The sequence below is a fragment of the Pelobates fuscus genome, chromosome 1 (genome assembly GCF_036172605.1).
Source record: "Pelobates fuscus isolate aPelFus1 chromosome 1, aPelFus1.pri, whole genome shotgun sequence".
In the NCBI taxonomy this organism is placed as follows: Eukaryota; Metazoa; Chordata; class Amphibia; order Anura; family Pelobatidae; genus Pelobates; species Pelobates fuscus.
Genome location: NC_086317.1, coordinates 460,878,728 through 460,894,948, shown reverse-complemented (window position 1 = coordinate 460,894,948; position 16,221 = coordinate 460,878,728). Strand labels below are relative to the sequence as shown.

At 45.2% G+C, this 16,221-nt stretch overlaps 1 protein-coding gene across 1 annotated transcript in view; it reads left to right on the top strand.

The window, feature by feature from the left end:
* Window positions 1-16,221, top strand: part of LOC134572033 (putative N-acetylated-alpha-linked acidic dipeptidase) — a 90,854-nt gene that overhangs the window by 53,986 nt on the left and 20,647 nt on the right. The window contains exons 9-10 of the mRNA XM_063430820.1: window positions 278-363; window positions 8,556-8,675. Of these exons, the coding sequence (XP_063286890.1) occupies window positions 278-363; window positions 8,556-8,675 (206 nt within the window). The remainder of the gene's footprint in view (window positions 1-277; window positions 364-8,555; window positions 8,676-16,221) is intronic.

Sequence of the window (16,221 nt, the reverse complement as noted above, 5' to 3'; positions counted from 1 at the left end):
TGTGGTGCACAATTAAGCTTAAGGAAAAAAAAGACTGTTCATTAAACAGTGAATTGTAATGAAATGAAACCCAAATGGCGAAATTTTGGCTAAAATAGAAGATGATTTTTCCCCCAAATCACATATTTTATCAAACGTTTACTATTCTGACTTCAATTCATTACTGCTGGTTTTTGACCATAAAAAAGTCTAATGATTGGGTGAAGTTTAAACCTGCAAGCAACAAGTCTATATGTATCTACTTCTTGATGAAAGCACCATTTATCTTTTCATTTAGGAAAATCAAAATGCACATCCAGACTTACAATGAAATAAGAAGAGTTTATAACGTGATTGGAACCATCAAAGGAGAAGTGGAGCCAGGTGACAAATGACTTTGCTAGTCATAACACTAATAGTGACAACTGTACCAGTTCCCATAATGCCTTGCTGAATATGCAAATAGTTTCAACATGAAAGCATAGTTGATATGGAGAATATTTTGAATTTGGCTATTTTGGCATAAAAAATTTAAACAATCGAAATTCACTTTCAATTTACTATGAATTCATATCCCAACAGTTTAAACTTTAGCATAACAATGTATGACATACATAATTGTAAAATGTAAATACACATAATGAAGGGAACACTAAGTGTTCAAAATAGAAAAAAACATTTTTTTTTAAAAAACTACCACAATAATGATCATTAGTAATCATTCCTTCATATTTTTTATTTGTGTAAGTGCCAAAAATTAGTGCCTACAAAAAAAATCAAACAGAAATAGGATGTTCAAAGAGCTCATTAGCACGCATTCTTAAATGGACCATTCTCCTGTCTCGTTTGCTGATTCCCATATGCTGGACCATACCCAAATCTAGTGCCTGCTCCTCCATCCTAAACTTCCACTGGATTCTTCTCTTCCATTCTTGTGTCCAACTTTTGCCCATTTCTTTATTGGTCAGACTATAAGATTTCTCACCTCCTGGTTTGCCTTCATAGATCATTCTCACAGCTACCTGGATTTGAGAATCTCCAATTCCTTGACCCCAGTGATATTATCTTCTGTATTTTATTTTATGTTTGTCCTATACAGAAACATGCTACCTGGGAGTCCTTCCCACTTGTAGGACTTTCTGGGCTTAGTAAAATAGACTCCAATATACCAAATACAGAGTCATAGCTCCTGACACTAAAGGCCAAATTAGAATAAATGAGATAAACGTATCAATGCAATGTTTTGTGGGCCCAGGACATACTTGAAAACGAGAGAAATCTCAATGTATCTTTCCTGGTAAAATATTTTATAAATAAACCTAATTGAATAGCATTTTCTCTATAGATGCCAATAGAAAACTGCCATTCAATTATACGAGATGAGCTTGTCTCATCTAATAGAATCATGAGAAGATAAATTGATTGCGATTATGCTCTCTTTACAGGGAGTGCAGAATTATTAGGCAAATGAGTATTTTGACCACATCATCCTCTTTATGCATGTTGTCTTACTCCAAGCTGTATAGGCTCGAAAGCCTACTACCAATTAAGCATATTAGGTAATGTGCATCTCTGTAATGAGAAGGGGTGTGGTCTAATGACATCAACACCCTATATCAGGTGTGCATAATTATTAGGCAACTTCCTTTCCTTTGGCAAAATGGGTCAAAAGAAGGACTTGACAGGCTCAGAAAAGTCAAAAATAGTGAGATATCTTGCAGAGGGATGCAGCACTCTTAAAATTGCAAAGCTTCTGAAGCGTGATCATTGAACAATCAAGCGTTTCATTCAAAATAGTCAACAGGGTCGCAAGAAGCGTGTGGAAAAACCAAGGCGCAAAATAACTGCCCATGAACTGAGAAAAGTCAAGCGTGCAGCTGCCAAGATGCCACTTGCCACCAGTTTGGCCATATTTCAGAGCTGCAACATCACTGGAGTGCCCAAAAGCACAAGGTGTGCAATACTCAGAGACATGCCCATGGTAAGAAAGGCTGAAAGACGACCACCACTGAACAAGACACACAAGCTGAAACGTCAAGACTGGGCCAAGAAATATCTCAAGACTGATTTTTCTAAGGTTTTATGGACTGATGAAATGAGAGTGAGTCTTGATGGGCCAGATGGATGGGCCCGTGGCTGGATTGGTAAAGGGCAGAGAGCTCCAGTCCGACTCAGACGCCAGCAAGGTGGAGGTGGAGTACTGGTTTGGGCTGGTATCATCAAAGATGAGCTTGTGGGGCCTTTTCGGGTTGAGGATGGAGTCAAGCTCAACTCCCAGTCCTACTGCCAGTTTCTGGAAGACACCTTCTTCAAGCAGTGGTACAGGAAGAAGTCTGCATCCTTCAAGAAAAACATGATTTTCATGCAGGACAATGCTCCATCACACGCGTCCAAGTACTCCACAGCGTGGCTGGCAAGAAAGGGTATAAAAGAAGAAAATCTAATGACATGGCCTCCTTGTTCACCTGTGGTCCATCATCAAATGTGAGATTTACAAGGAGGGAAAACAGTACACCTCTCTGAACAGTGTCTGGGAGGCTGTGGTTGCTTCTGCACGCAATGTTGATGGTGAACAGATCAAAACACTGACAGAATCCATGGATGGCATGTATGTACGTAGCGGGGAATGTGGTGCGACTAAGAGTAAGGAGACTACCCCAATTCTCCCCCCAATAATGACAAACAACGAATATTGGATGAAACAGGCCACAGCATTTATTAAACTTACAACTGTAGGACTCATCCGAACTTTATTCTTTTTCTTTAATTCAAATATAAATAAACATAAATATATACATATACATACCATAATTAACATATAAATTACACTTATTGCCCTACAGCCTCCAACTTAAATAACCGTCCTTGCCAACGAACTTAACCAGGTGCCTATGCACCAAAACTTTACCCACTGGTGTCTCGCCTCCCCCCTCGTCCAAACCAAAAATTCCCATCATCTTAAATGCTCTACCACCAGCCAGCTTTTTGCTCGGTGGGCACGTCCTATTTGGTAACTTAAAAGTTTACCTTACAGAGCAGGGGAGGTTGAGACCCACCATGTCCATTTCCTGACATTCCATCTGGTCCCCAACCCTGTTGGCAAGGACACGCTCCCCGCCACAAACCCCGCTGTTTTAAACCTAAAATCAGCGGGGAGCCCCACCAAAACCAACCAGGCCTGTTCCACCACTTCCTGCATGGCATGACGAAAAAAGGTCTAGCCCGACCTTCACCACCCAGAAACACAGTAGCTGCCACATGCGCGAAAACACCCTGTGGCAAACCAAAATCCCCTTACCTTCAAACACCTCGAAAGGCCCTCCAATTTTGCTTCATACGGCAGCGTACCATGCACTGATTATGGGCCCGCTGCCAAAAGATACGGGAAATGACCTTATTTTTTTTTTTTTTGTTTTTTTTTGTTTAACATATTATTTTTTACTGCTGTTGTTATAACATACGACAAGTCCTGCATAACACATCCAGAACTTATTATAATAATCTCTATAACCATAATCTCTCTTCTTTTCTGAAACCAAAACGTTAAACATAAATAACCATAACTTAACATATATAACTTAACACACAGGGTCATACAGTGAACCCAACACCACGCATCACGAAACAACTAAAACACACACCAATAACCTGTTAGGGGCAGACGCCAAACACCACCTTGGTATCGTCCAAGCTCAATTCCCGCCAGGTGGATAACCCGAACATTAGGGACAGGTGGGACAGCTGAACCTGCTCCGGGAGGAGCCGAACACATTTCACCAGGAAAAGGACATCCAGATATTATCTGTTTTCCAAGTGCACCCTGGGAATTGTTACTCGTACCCAAGGAAGCGGTACTTAATTATCTACCTCAAAGGAATGAATGGATGAGCCACCGCCGCTGAGAATTGAACCCGAACCCCCTCCAAGGATTGAACAAATTCCACAAAACCAGCATTACTTCACCGAGACATCTCACCATACCCCCTCCCGGTTCTTTGCACCATGTGCGTGACATACCCATCCTAAAAGCCTCCAAGGCAGCGCTAAACCGAAAGGAATGCCTCAAGATTCCTTGCCGACAATCCCCAGAACCATCAGACTTGAGCGAAAGACCCCAAAAATTGGGAAGGGGAAAGAAAAAATCCCATCCGCATAACCCAAAAGAGGGCCCATGCATACTGGGCGCAGCTCACAGTTCTCTACAAAGGAAAAGTGCAACAGCCGAACCGCCATACCCTTCCCGAAAAACATCCAACCTGGATTGTCAAATACTTATAGTGATATGACCCGCAGGGCGCCGAACGGTGGCAAACAATACCCCACCACCGCATGGCCTACTAGGAATCACCAATACCCCAACATGCACGGCCCCTAGGAGCATAACGTCCAGGTGGCCGTGGAAACTGATCCACGGACCCATTCCGTCATTCTGCCAGACTGAGCGACCATGAGTCCACCGGCAAGGCGTCCCCTCCAGATCCGCCTGTGAGGCAATTGCCCCTTAAGCAAGTGAACCACTGGAGGGAAGGAGGCTGTGAGCCGAGTAATGGCTTGAACAACCCCTAAATTGTCACATTGAAACACTACCCTTAGATCCTTAAAATGTGACCGCCAGACCTCCCCCACCACCAAAATGGGGAAACGCTCCAAAAAGGCCACATTCCTTGTGAGCCCAGAATGGCCCCAAACCCCACAGTGCCAGCCGCGTCCATAAATAGGTGGAGGTCGGCGTTAGAAACCTCGGGCCTTTGCCAGGAGGACCGGCCATTATATGCAGCTAAGAAGGTAAGGAGTCCCAAACCGACAAAATCTCCCGCAGCGGACGACTGAGTCGAATGAAATGGCGAAGCCTGGAGAACCCAGCTGTCGCCGCAGCCAGACGCCGGTTAAAGACCCGCCCCACGGGCATGATCCGACAGGCAAAATTCAGCTCACCCAGGTGCGACTGCAGGCAGTGCAGCTGAATCTCGTGCCGCCCCATGGCCAAGGCCCCCTCGCGCCGCCAGCCTTGAATCACATTCAAAGGCAAGCGGGAGTCCCCCGCCAAAGGGTCAATCTCAATGCCCAGAAAGCTGAGACAAGTGACCGGGCCAACCGTCTCGCTGTGTGCCAACGGGATCCCAAACTAATGGAACACCTCACCCAGAACCCGTCGCAGCAGCGCACAGGCTGTCGAATTGGCGGGACCCACACAAATGAAATCAGCCAGGTAGTGTAGCAAGGAGTCTATCCCAGTCTCCTCCCTCACCACCCAGTCCAAGAACATGCTGAAGCATGCAAAGTAACAACAGAATATGGAACTACCCACAGGGAGGCACATATCCATGTAATACATGCCTACAAAACACAGCCCAGAAGATGGTGACATTCCGGGTGCACCGACAGTAGACGGAAGGCCGAATCCACATCAGCCTTGGCCAACAAGGCACCAGGGACCATGGCCCTGAACATGTCAACTGCCACGTCAAAGGATGCATAAGATACCCGGCAGAGTTCCCAAGAGATGTCGTCAATTACCAAACCCCCCCCCCACCCGGGGGTACGATAAATGACGAATCAGACGGTATGTGTCCAAAACCCATGCTCAACCCATCCAGTAGGATGCCAGCCGCCCGACGATTCCTATAAACTGGTGAGCCAAGGGCATATCGCGCTCATGACCCCTGGCGCCATCGCCCTCTGACCCAAATTCCCTATCTAGCCAACTCTACCCCGCTTGAAGCAGCGGGATGGGCTCCCCCACAAGTGGAACATGCGTGCTGGAAATGGTAAGATGCCCCCCATTTGCAGTGACTGTCGTTGAATTTCAACAACAGCCCGGCCTCTGATTCGCGGCCGGTGAGGAGGAGGACCCTCCCCATCGCCCCCCTGAGAAAGGACGAGAACCCACCCTGCTGTGTGGCCGGGCAGGTCACAGTGGAGAGCAAGAGGCCAATGTCAATCTGTTCCCACGAAATTGAGGTGCGCACCGCCAACCGTTGACGGAACTGCTCGTTATATTTCCACCACCCCAGACCGCCATAGGTACGACAAGCGTTCCAAATGGTATCTAGGTAGCAGAATAATGCGGAGCACTTCTGCGGAGCCCTTTCCCCAATTACACTGGCCAGGATTGCAAACGCGCAAATCCAATTCGCGCAAGTTTTAGGGATCTGTCGGTACTGGTATGTCTCCTTGTCTTTTTTTTTGGGGGGGGGGATTCCTACCCGTCCTTTTCCATGAAAGGAGGAGCCTCCTCCATGGGAAGGAGGGAAAAATCTCAACAAAGTCTCCCCTCCAAAGTTTTCACGAATCTCCTGTTGAAGGTGCAAGCCCAAGGGCCCTGACCAATACATAGGCGGACTCACACGAAATGGCAGCAACACCTGGGGGGTCACCTAATGCTAGGGACCCCCCAGCAACAGCAGGCGCTGTGGCACCCGACGCCATAGCAGGGGTGCCAGCATGCCTGCCCACTCCGGGAGAGGGTAACCCCGTGACCCTAGAAACAATCAAAACCCCCTGTGGCTGCAGCGCCTGGGACCACACTAACTGAAGCTGACCATCTAATGGGGGGGGACCCTACCTGCTTGCGCACCCTGCTCCCTTTATTTATTTATTGATTTATTTTTTACATTCCTTTCATTTATTTATTTATTTATTTATTTTAAAAAACATTTTTTAATTATTTATTTATTTTTATTTTATTATTTTTTTTTTTATTTGGGGCCGATCAAGAAAACCCCTAAGCCCTGACAGAAACCCCCCAGCGAGGAACCCCTGGACTGAAAAGAAGAAACATTAGTGAACTCACCAGCCGATGCCCGAGGAACCTCCCGCGGCAAAGGAAAATGAAGATGATCCAGGCAGGACAGAGTTAACTTCATTTTCAGCACTGCTCAGCCTTGCAGCAGCACCAGGCGCCATCTGCTGGACGGTTCCAGGAACTGCAGCCAGATCCTGTGTGAAGAGCGTGGAGAGGAGCTCACACCCCGCAGAGGAGTGCAGCCGAGGTAAGTACCCAGAGGGGGACATAGGGACCAAGAATATGGAAAGAAGGAACAGGGGGAGACAGAGAGAGTCAGGAGAGGGCTTAGAGAGAGGAGGGACACCCAGCACAGCAGGAACAGGGGAGGAGGAGGGAGGGAGTCAGAGAGAGAGAGCACAGAGAGAGGAGAGGGACACAGACCAGCAGCAACAGGGAGGGGGGAGGAGGAGGAAACACCAAGGCAGGGGGGGACTCCAGAAGGAGAGAGGACAAGGGATGGCACCACAGGGAGGAGGAATTGTGGACAGAACCAGGGGGAGAAGAGGGGGACCCCCGGCCGACCCTCATCCCCAGAGGAGCCATCAGAGCCCTGGGAGGACCCCCCTCAACCCCCCAGCGGCAGCACAGCCGTGCCCCACGTGGCCCTGAGGGGCCCACTCACCACCACCGGCCTGGCTCTGGATCTGCCGTGCGCCGACCACGTGGGGGCTGGGAAGGCCTCCCAGACCACCCAGGATCCTCAGCAGGTCTTCTGGCCCCCCTGACCCGCTGTCCAAGGCCGGGGGGCGGCAGATGATGCAGGCCGCGTGTCAGATGGAGCAGATGGAGCTAACACGTGGCCTGGTAGTGCCTTGGGCCTGGGCTCCAGCTCCCATACTGGGTCCGAAGGGGGGGAATCATGGCTGTAGCCGCGTGGAAGGCCCCAGGAGAGGTCTGACCGCGGGGGGGGTGATCCCACACCGGCGGCCACAGGTTGGAGGGGAGCACATGGCTCCTGAAGGTGCCTGCCATCATCCAGGGCAGCAGCAGCTCTGAGGGCCGCAGGAGTGAATCCACAGCCATCCCTCAAGCAGGAAAAGCATGCAGGCCCAGGACAAACAGGAGCTGAGGGAGGGGAGATGTTTGCTGGCCAGAATCCCAAAAGGCACTGAGGTTAGATGATCCCTGCCCCACTATAAACCCATAACCACTCCCCTAAACACATATAGCCAATTACTAGCACCATCCCCACACTCATACATGTGCCCTTGTCCGTTTAGCTGTGCTGACTCCCCAGGGCCTGGCTTTTGAGTGTCCTTGCAAAGAAAGGTGGCTATATTGGTCACTGATTTGTTTTTGTTTTTGAATGTCAGAAATGTATATTTGTGAATGTTGAGATGTTATATTGGTTTCCCTGGTAAAAATAAATAATTGAAATGGGTATATATTTGTTTTTTGTTAAGTTGCCTAATAATTATGCACATTAATAGTCACCTGCACACACAAGATATCCCCCTAAAATAGCTATAACTAAAAACAAACTAAAAACTACTTCCAAAAATATTCAGCTTTGATATTAATGAGTTTTTGGGGTTCATTGAGAACATGGTTGTTGTTCAATAATAAAATGAATCCTCAAAAATACAACTTGCCTAATAATTCTGCACTCCCTGTAAACTGTTCTAGAACACTTTACTTTCTCTGCTACCAATTCACAAGTGTCGCAATGTACTTACTGGATTCTAGGAATCATTGACTTCCAGAATTAAAAGAAGTGTATAAATATATGTAAAAAAAGTTATACAAAGATTAGCATTTATTAAAATAACTAATCTACTGTGGTTCTCAGACAGGTATGTCATTCTTGGTGGTCACAGGGATTCCTGGGTTTTTGGAGCTATTGATCCTCAAAGTGGAGCATCGGTAGTAAATGAAATTGTGAGGAGTGCTGGAAAATTAAAAACACAAGGTAAATAAAATCTAGAAATATACATTGTCTTCTTCCCTTTAAAGGGACACTCCAATCTATATGACCCCTACATAGATCATGGTGCAAGTTTCTACTGTCACTTTCTTCTTTTACTTAGAAAAACATAAATTTTCAAAATGTTCCTAATTTAAAGAAACTCCACAGGGGCCTTTTTTTTTTTTTTTTTTTAAATAAATCATTATTTAGTAACCCCCAATTAAAACATACATGCATTTATTAAGGCAAGTACGCATTGGGGTATATTTTATAAAATGGGATACTCCTTATCCATAGAACATTTCAGCAAGCTGCTTGTACTGCAAGTGCTTTGTGGCTGTGGAGTGGTCCTTTAATTACATTAGAGATTATGACTCCCTCTGCCTATCCAAATACAAGTCGAGAGTGCACTCCATTTAGATCTGCAACTCCATTCGTAATTCCATGGAGATATGAGTAAGAAGCGGTTCTAGTTATTCTTTATGTTGAATGGAACTGCTGCAGTTTCTTTATGGAGTACACCATGCTTGTATAACAAATCCAGTTTGGGGGAAGGGAATATATAAAAGTATATGTATGCAGGAACTTTAAAAGTATATATATTTTTTGTTTATATTTGTATTTTTTGCATTCTATAAGAGGTCAGCTTGCGGTTGGAATGCCCATTTTTTTTTTTTTTAAATCAAGAAGCCTCTATGAATGTATACTGCTTGTCTTCTTAGAAAATATGCCTTTGGGGTAAATAAAAATAAATTGTCTTATGATGCTTGAGATAAGCAAATGACTATACTGGTCAATAGCATAAAATTTGAGGTTATTAACAGTTAAATCAAGTGGCCGATGTATTTAACAAATTGTGATGTTTCATTTAGTTACATAGTTGTCTAGGTTGAAAAAAAATACTGAAGTCTAAAAAGTTCAACCATGAAGCCTATTCGTTTAAGCTGTTGACCCAAAAAAGGCAAAAAATCGAATTGCAGCCACTTGAAGTGGAACATGGTGTTTAGTTGTTGCGATTATTTCCCATTTATTCATTAACATTAACAGTATGACCATGATAAAACTTCTCTGAAGGATTTGGATAAATTGGAGGACTGGGCAGGCATGTGGCAGATGAGCTGCAATGCAGATAAATGCAAAGTCGTGCATTTTGCAATAAGGAACGTACAAGCAACTTGTACATTAAATATGGCCGAGGTATGGATAACATTAAATGAAAAGGACCTGGGAACAATTATAGATCCCAAACTAGACAACAGTATGCAATGTCGGTCTACTGTTGCAAAAGGTAGTAATGTGCTTTAGTCTACAAAAAGGGTTTTGATTCAAGAGATCAAAATATAGTTTTGCGTCTGTATAAATCAATGGTAAAACTCCACCTTAAATATGTGATGCAAGTTTGGGCACCAGTTGTAAAGAAGGATATTGCAGTAGAAAAGTGCAGAGGTGGGCTACAAAATTAATAAGGAGGATGGAAAACAGTTATGAAGAACGGTAAGAAAAACTGCATTGGTATTCTTTGGAACAAAGGCACCTTAGAGTGGATATAATTGCAGGTCACAAAAATATATACAGGGGGGGCGTGGCTTGCAGCCGACTGGAATGGCCGCACACTAAACAGGCTCCGAGCAAAACGGGCAGAGATCGGAACCAAACGGAGGAATACAACTGAGATGGGGAACAATAGGAGGCAGCAAACCCCTCACCAACAACAGGGGAAACCGCCAGCGGGTAAACCGGGCTCGGTTACCCGTCTGTTTAAAGAATACGCCGACCGCGTGGGAGACACAGGGGAATCCAACATGGCGCCGGCGGCAACCCACACAGACTCCGAGCCACCAAGCCCTGCTCAGTCTGAAATCTCATCTGCGGATATAGACATCAAGGACATCCTGAAAAGCCTGCCATCCAGACTAGACCTAGCACAAATGCTAGGAAAACTAGAGAATACCTTCCAACTCAAAATGGAGGGCCTGAGCTCAGAAATCAAACAGGTAGGCAGAAGGGTGCAGGACCTGGAAGATGACAGGGGCTCATGTCAGACACAAATACAGGATCTCACCCAGGCACTTACCATCCAAGAAAGACATCTGACCATGCTACAGAGGTCCCTAGATGATATAGATAATAGGGGCAGGAGGAAAATTTACGCATTAGGGGGATGCCTGAGACAGAAAAAGACAATTTAAAGGTACAGCTACCCACCTTATTCAACCTAATTCTAAACCGCTCCCCAGACGCCCCAGTGATACTAGATAGGGCACATAGATCCCTACGACCCAAAAATAGCACGGGCGAGACACCACGTGACGTGATATGCCGCATTCACAACTATACCCTAAAGGAGGATATCCTAAAGGCACTAAGGGACACGTCCTCACCGCTATTGTACCAGGGACACGAAATCCAGATATACCCCGACTTATCCTGGCATACCCTCCAGGCAAGAAGAGCGCTACGACCGATCACGGACCAATTAAGAGCACGTAACATACGCTACAGATGGGGATTCCCCTTCGCCTTGATTGTAGGCTTGAAAGGGTCGACTTACACGATCGCCACATACCAGGACGTCATCCCTTTCACCGAAGCCCTGAACCTGACAAAAGTCAGCATAGCAAACTGGTATGCCCCGGACCCGGCGGTCACGCTTGACGCACAACCATACGGCCACAATTGGCATACACCATCAAAGAGGCAAAGAATGGGACAGAATGGCCTTCCACAGAGGGACGACAGACGAACCAGAAGACCCAGGGATGAATAAGCAACGCATCTGTGAAACTCCCAGATGGACTACAAGCAACTCACAGGACACAAATAGATGGGACTAATCGAGAATATCACAACGTACAGCACTCACGCCAAGACCTCACGACTACACCCAGAGGGACAGTCCTAAAATTGTTGATCTAAGCCAAGGGACACGCAATTCCCCATAGCAAGCAACAAATACAGAACGGGACGTTAGAGCCGAAAAAAACTTGAAAATGGGACTCAGAGACTGAACACAACAAAAACATAAAAAAAAACAAAAAAAAAAAAAAACATAAAAAACATTGCTGAAAGATAAATTGAGTGAGGCTCCTGCACAGGTCGTATGATTTTTATAATTTATATACTGTCTCCTTGCATAAGTCAAAGATATTTAGGCTGTAGCACCATACTGGGTCTAATGCACAAGATTAAGTAAGACCATACTTATTTGAGCAGTATGACTCAGATGTTACACGCGACCTATACACTCTGAACCAAAACCACGAGACATTCAGCTGTTCTAGGTCGACCCTCAAAGACGATACTCAGACACACAAAACAGAGACACTACTAAACTAGACCCTAAAGAGACGCTAGGCCCACACAAAGACGAGAACACAAATAACTACGCAAGACAACCACCTACAATCGTACAGCTCACAGTCCATCTGGGATTGCACAACAAACACACAGATAACCACACGCTCCCCACTCCCCACTACACCCACGCTATCCCACGCAAATATCCTCCTCCAAACAGACAAACGGAATAAGCGACCTCGCCCGCAAGCTCCACCCGACCAGCTACTAACACTACTACAAAAATAGAAATTAACAGAAACCTTACACAACACGAAACCATCTCACCGATAGACGACAACCATTCAATATTTAAACTATACACTAACGCAGACGCACCACCCTTGACACGAAACACGGTGTCATCCAACATAGCCCACTGCAGATACAGGGTCATCTCAGGGGCAGACACCAGTGAATTCCACCCACAGGAGAGTGCCACCCTTCCGAAGTAAGAAGCACCGCTCTCCTAGATACTCACTTGTATCATACCATTGTAAATAGTTGACCGACAACCCACAGGAACACCAGAAGGGAACTACAGACGGTCTCTGGTTTCATATGTGATTACTGTTTTAAATCATATTGTTTTAACTACTGTTTTATATTTATTGTTTAACAAACTTAATAACTGTACAGCTGTGTACTGTAGGTGTCTGTGCGAACTTGCTGAACATAAGGCTAAACACACAGAACACACACTCTAATTAAATCAGTCTACACTACAAGCCCACACAAACGTCATAAGGATTACGCAACAAGTCCTACAGCAAAACAATGACAACCATAAAAATACTTACACACAACACTAAGGGCCTCAACACACCCGAGAAAAGACACAAAGCACTGGCAGACTACCACAGGCAAAAAGCAGACATCATTTATATACAAGAAACACACTTCCGTAAAGACTCAGCCCCCACTCTCAGATCGAAACCCTACACCAATGGTTACTTCAGTAACTATAGTGGCTCAAAATCAAGGGGAGTTGCGATCCTACTCTCCTCACGACTACCCTTCACGTACAAAGTACATTTCTCAGATGAGGGAGGCAGATACATTTTCCTAAAAGGACGAATAGGAAATACTACCACAACCCTAGCTAATGTGTACCTCCCAAACAGGAAACAAGCCCCCACTCTACGCAAAATACTTCACAAGTTAGAAACATTCTCAGAGGGTCTACTAATATTGGGTGGGGACCTTAATGTCTCACTAGATGGGATACTGGATACCACCTCTCAAGCCCGATCCTATCAGACTTCAACGAGAAACCAAGTGCAAAAACTCCTAGACACACACCAACTATATGACACCTGGCGGGTACTCCACCCTAATAGCAGAAACTACTCATTTTACTCACACTCATCAAAAACATACTCAAGAATAGATATGCTCTTTACCCCACATAGATTCCTGAACCTTATCAAGACTTGCGAATATGCCCCTATAACATGGTCGGACCACGCCCCACTGTCCATGTCGATGACAATACCCACCCTACACCCCACTAGGGCTCAATGGAAACTAAACGACAACCTACTTAACGATCAAGTAATACGGACTCAAATAGATGAACATTTGGTTCATTACTTTGAAACAAACACTAGAGCGGAAACACCACACCCCATCGTATGGGAAGCACACAAAAGTACTATTAGAGGAACAATTATACAAATAGCATCCAGACACAAAAAACAACGTGAGACACAAGTGACACAACTAACAAAAGACATCAGAGAACTAGAAGAAGCTCACGCCCGAAACGACACACTACCCCTATACAAAAGACTTTTAGAGAAACGAACAGAACTCAACACAATCCTGAACGCCCGCACAAAATACGCAATAGCAAAGACACGTAGCCTCTACTATGCACAAGGAGGGAAAAGTGGGCGTTTATTAGCCAATGCACTCAAAAAACAGAGAGAAAACACTTTCATACCGTGCATAAGGGATAAAAAGGGGAACATCTCCCACCTTGTAACAGACATAGCCAAAGCATTTCAGGAATACTATCATTCCCTATACAACCTAAGACAAACACCCCCATCGACCCGGGACATTCAGAGCTTCCTCGAGAACAGAATACATACTACACTACCGACCAATTTGAGCGAAACTCTAGAATACCCAATCACAACGGAAGAATGCCGAAACACGATTAAAAACCTCCCGATAGGGAAAAGCCCAGGCCCTGACGGGTTTACAACGAAATATTATAAAACATACGCCACCACCCTCATCCCACATTTTACAAAATCTTTTAATTCCCTTCTTCAAGGCACCTCACTTCCCCCTCAAGCGTTAAATGCTACAATCACACTTATCCCGAAACCAGGCAAAGACTTATCCCAATGCGGTAGTTATAGACCGATCTCCTTGATAAATGTAGATCTCAAACTCTTTACTAAAATCCTGGCCAACAGGCTCCGCCCCCTACTACCGGGAATAATAAATGCAGATCAATCAGGCTTCGTACCCGGTAGGGAAGCAAAAAATAATACCACGAAAATCATAAACTTAATACACCAAGCCGCGCGCTCGGAAGAATCCAGTCTACTCTTGTCCATAGATGCGGAAAAAGCATTTGACAGAGTGGATTGGGCCCTAATGCTACACACGCTCGAATACTTGGGCTTTGGCCCTAACTGGCAAAAATGGATTAAAGCAATCTATTCAAATCCCACAGCCAACATTAGAGTTAATGGACAGTTATCAGATAGCGTGCCAATCTCCAATGGCACTAGGCAGGGGTGCCCCCTCTCCCCTCTCCTCTTTGTTATTGTCTTAGAGCCATTCCTCCAAGGTATACGGGATAACATCAACATTAGAGGCATTAATGCGGGTCAACAAGACCATAAAATAGCCGCATTTGCGGACGATATGCTCTTCTCAATCTCACACCCGCTAGAATCACTACCACACCTGATGGAAGAAATGAATAAATACAGTTACATTTCTAACTTCAAGGCAAATCTCACTAAATGTGAAATCCTTCCAATAAACGTACATGCAAACACCGCAACAGTACTGAAACGTGAATATCAATTTGAGTGGGCCCCACATAGTATAAAATATCTAGGAATACACATCACCAGAGATACAGCACGCCTATTTGACAGCAACTTCCCAAACCTACAAAAAGCAATCCAATCAGATCTTATAGCCTGGAATAAGCCACAATTTGGGTGGTTCTGCAGGCTAAACATTCTAAAAATGAATGTCCTGCCCAGGACCCTGTACATGCTTCAGGTACTCCCCATAACGATACCAAAGGCATGGTTCAGCACAATACGCAAATTATTCACGATCTTCATCTGGTCGCACAAAAGCCCTCGTTTAGCGCATACACTACTCACACGCCCAAAAGATGAGGGGGGCCTAGGCCTATCCGATATAGGCAGATACTATAAAGCGGTCCACCTGACCAGACTCTATGATTGGTCAAGCACTAACACTATGAAACAATGGGTAACCATCGAAGGCACTTTCTTCCGAGCACCCATATACACAATTCCATGGCACAAAACAGGACAACCTCTACTGATACAGGGCCCGCATCCCACGATTACACCCACCTTGCGCATTTGGGAGACCCTCAAGCCAAACGAACTTATCTCACCTTATCCGTCCCCACTCTACCCGATCTCACATAACCCACTCTTCCAACCAGGGGCAGATGGTAAGGCTCTAAAACCCTTTTGCACGAGCACATACCTCTCGTTGCAAGACATTCTAGAGGAATCTGGGGAACAGCAGATCAAACCAATACAGGACCTAATCGAATCCCCAACTGTGATACAAAAGTTCCATTACAACCAACTAAAGCACTTCGTACACTCAGGACCACTAACACAGAGACAGAGCAGGTCACAAACGGCATTTGAACACCATTGCTCCAGTCAGGATATCAAAAAGAAACACATCACACTAATGTACACTATTATCCAAGCAACAACTACCCACAATCTACCAACGTTTACCACCACTTGGGAAAGGGAACTACAGATAGAGATACCCAAAAACAAATGGAAACAGATTTTCAGACAAATACACAAAACTTCTAGAAATACGATAGCACAGGAAAGTAACTACAAACGGATAGCCAGGTGGCACTATACACCGTCAAAACTTCACCATCTTTTTCCCACAACTGTAGACAGATGTTGGAGATGCCAGCAAACCAAAAGCACAACCGCGCACATATGGT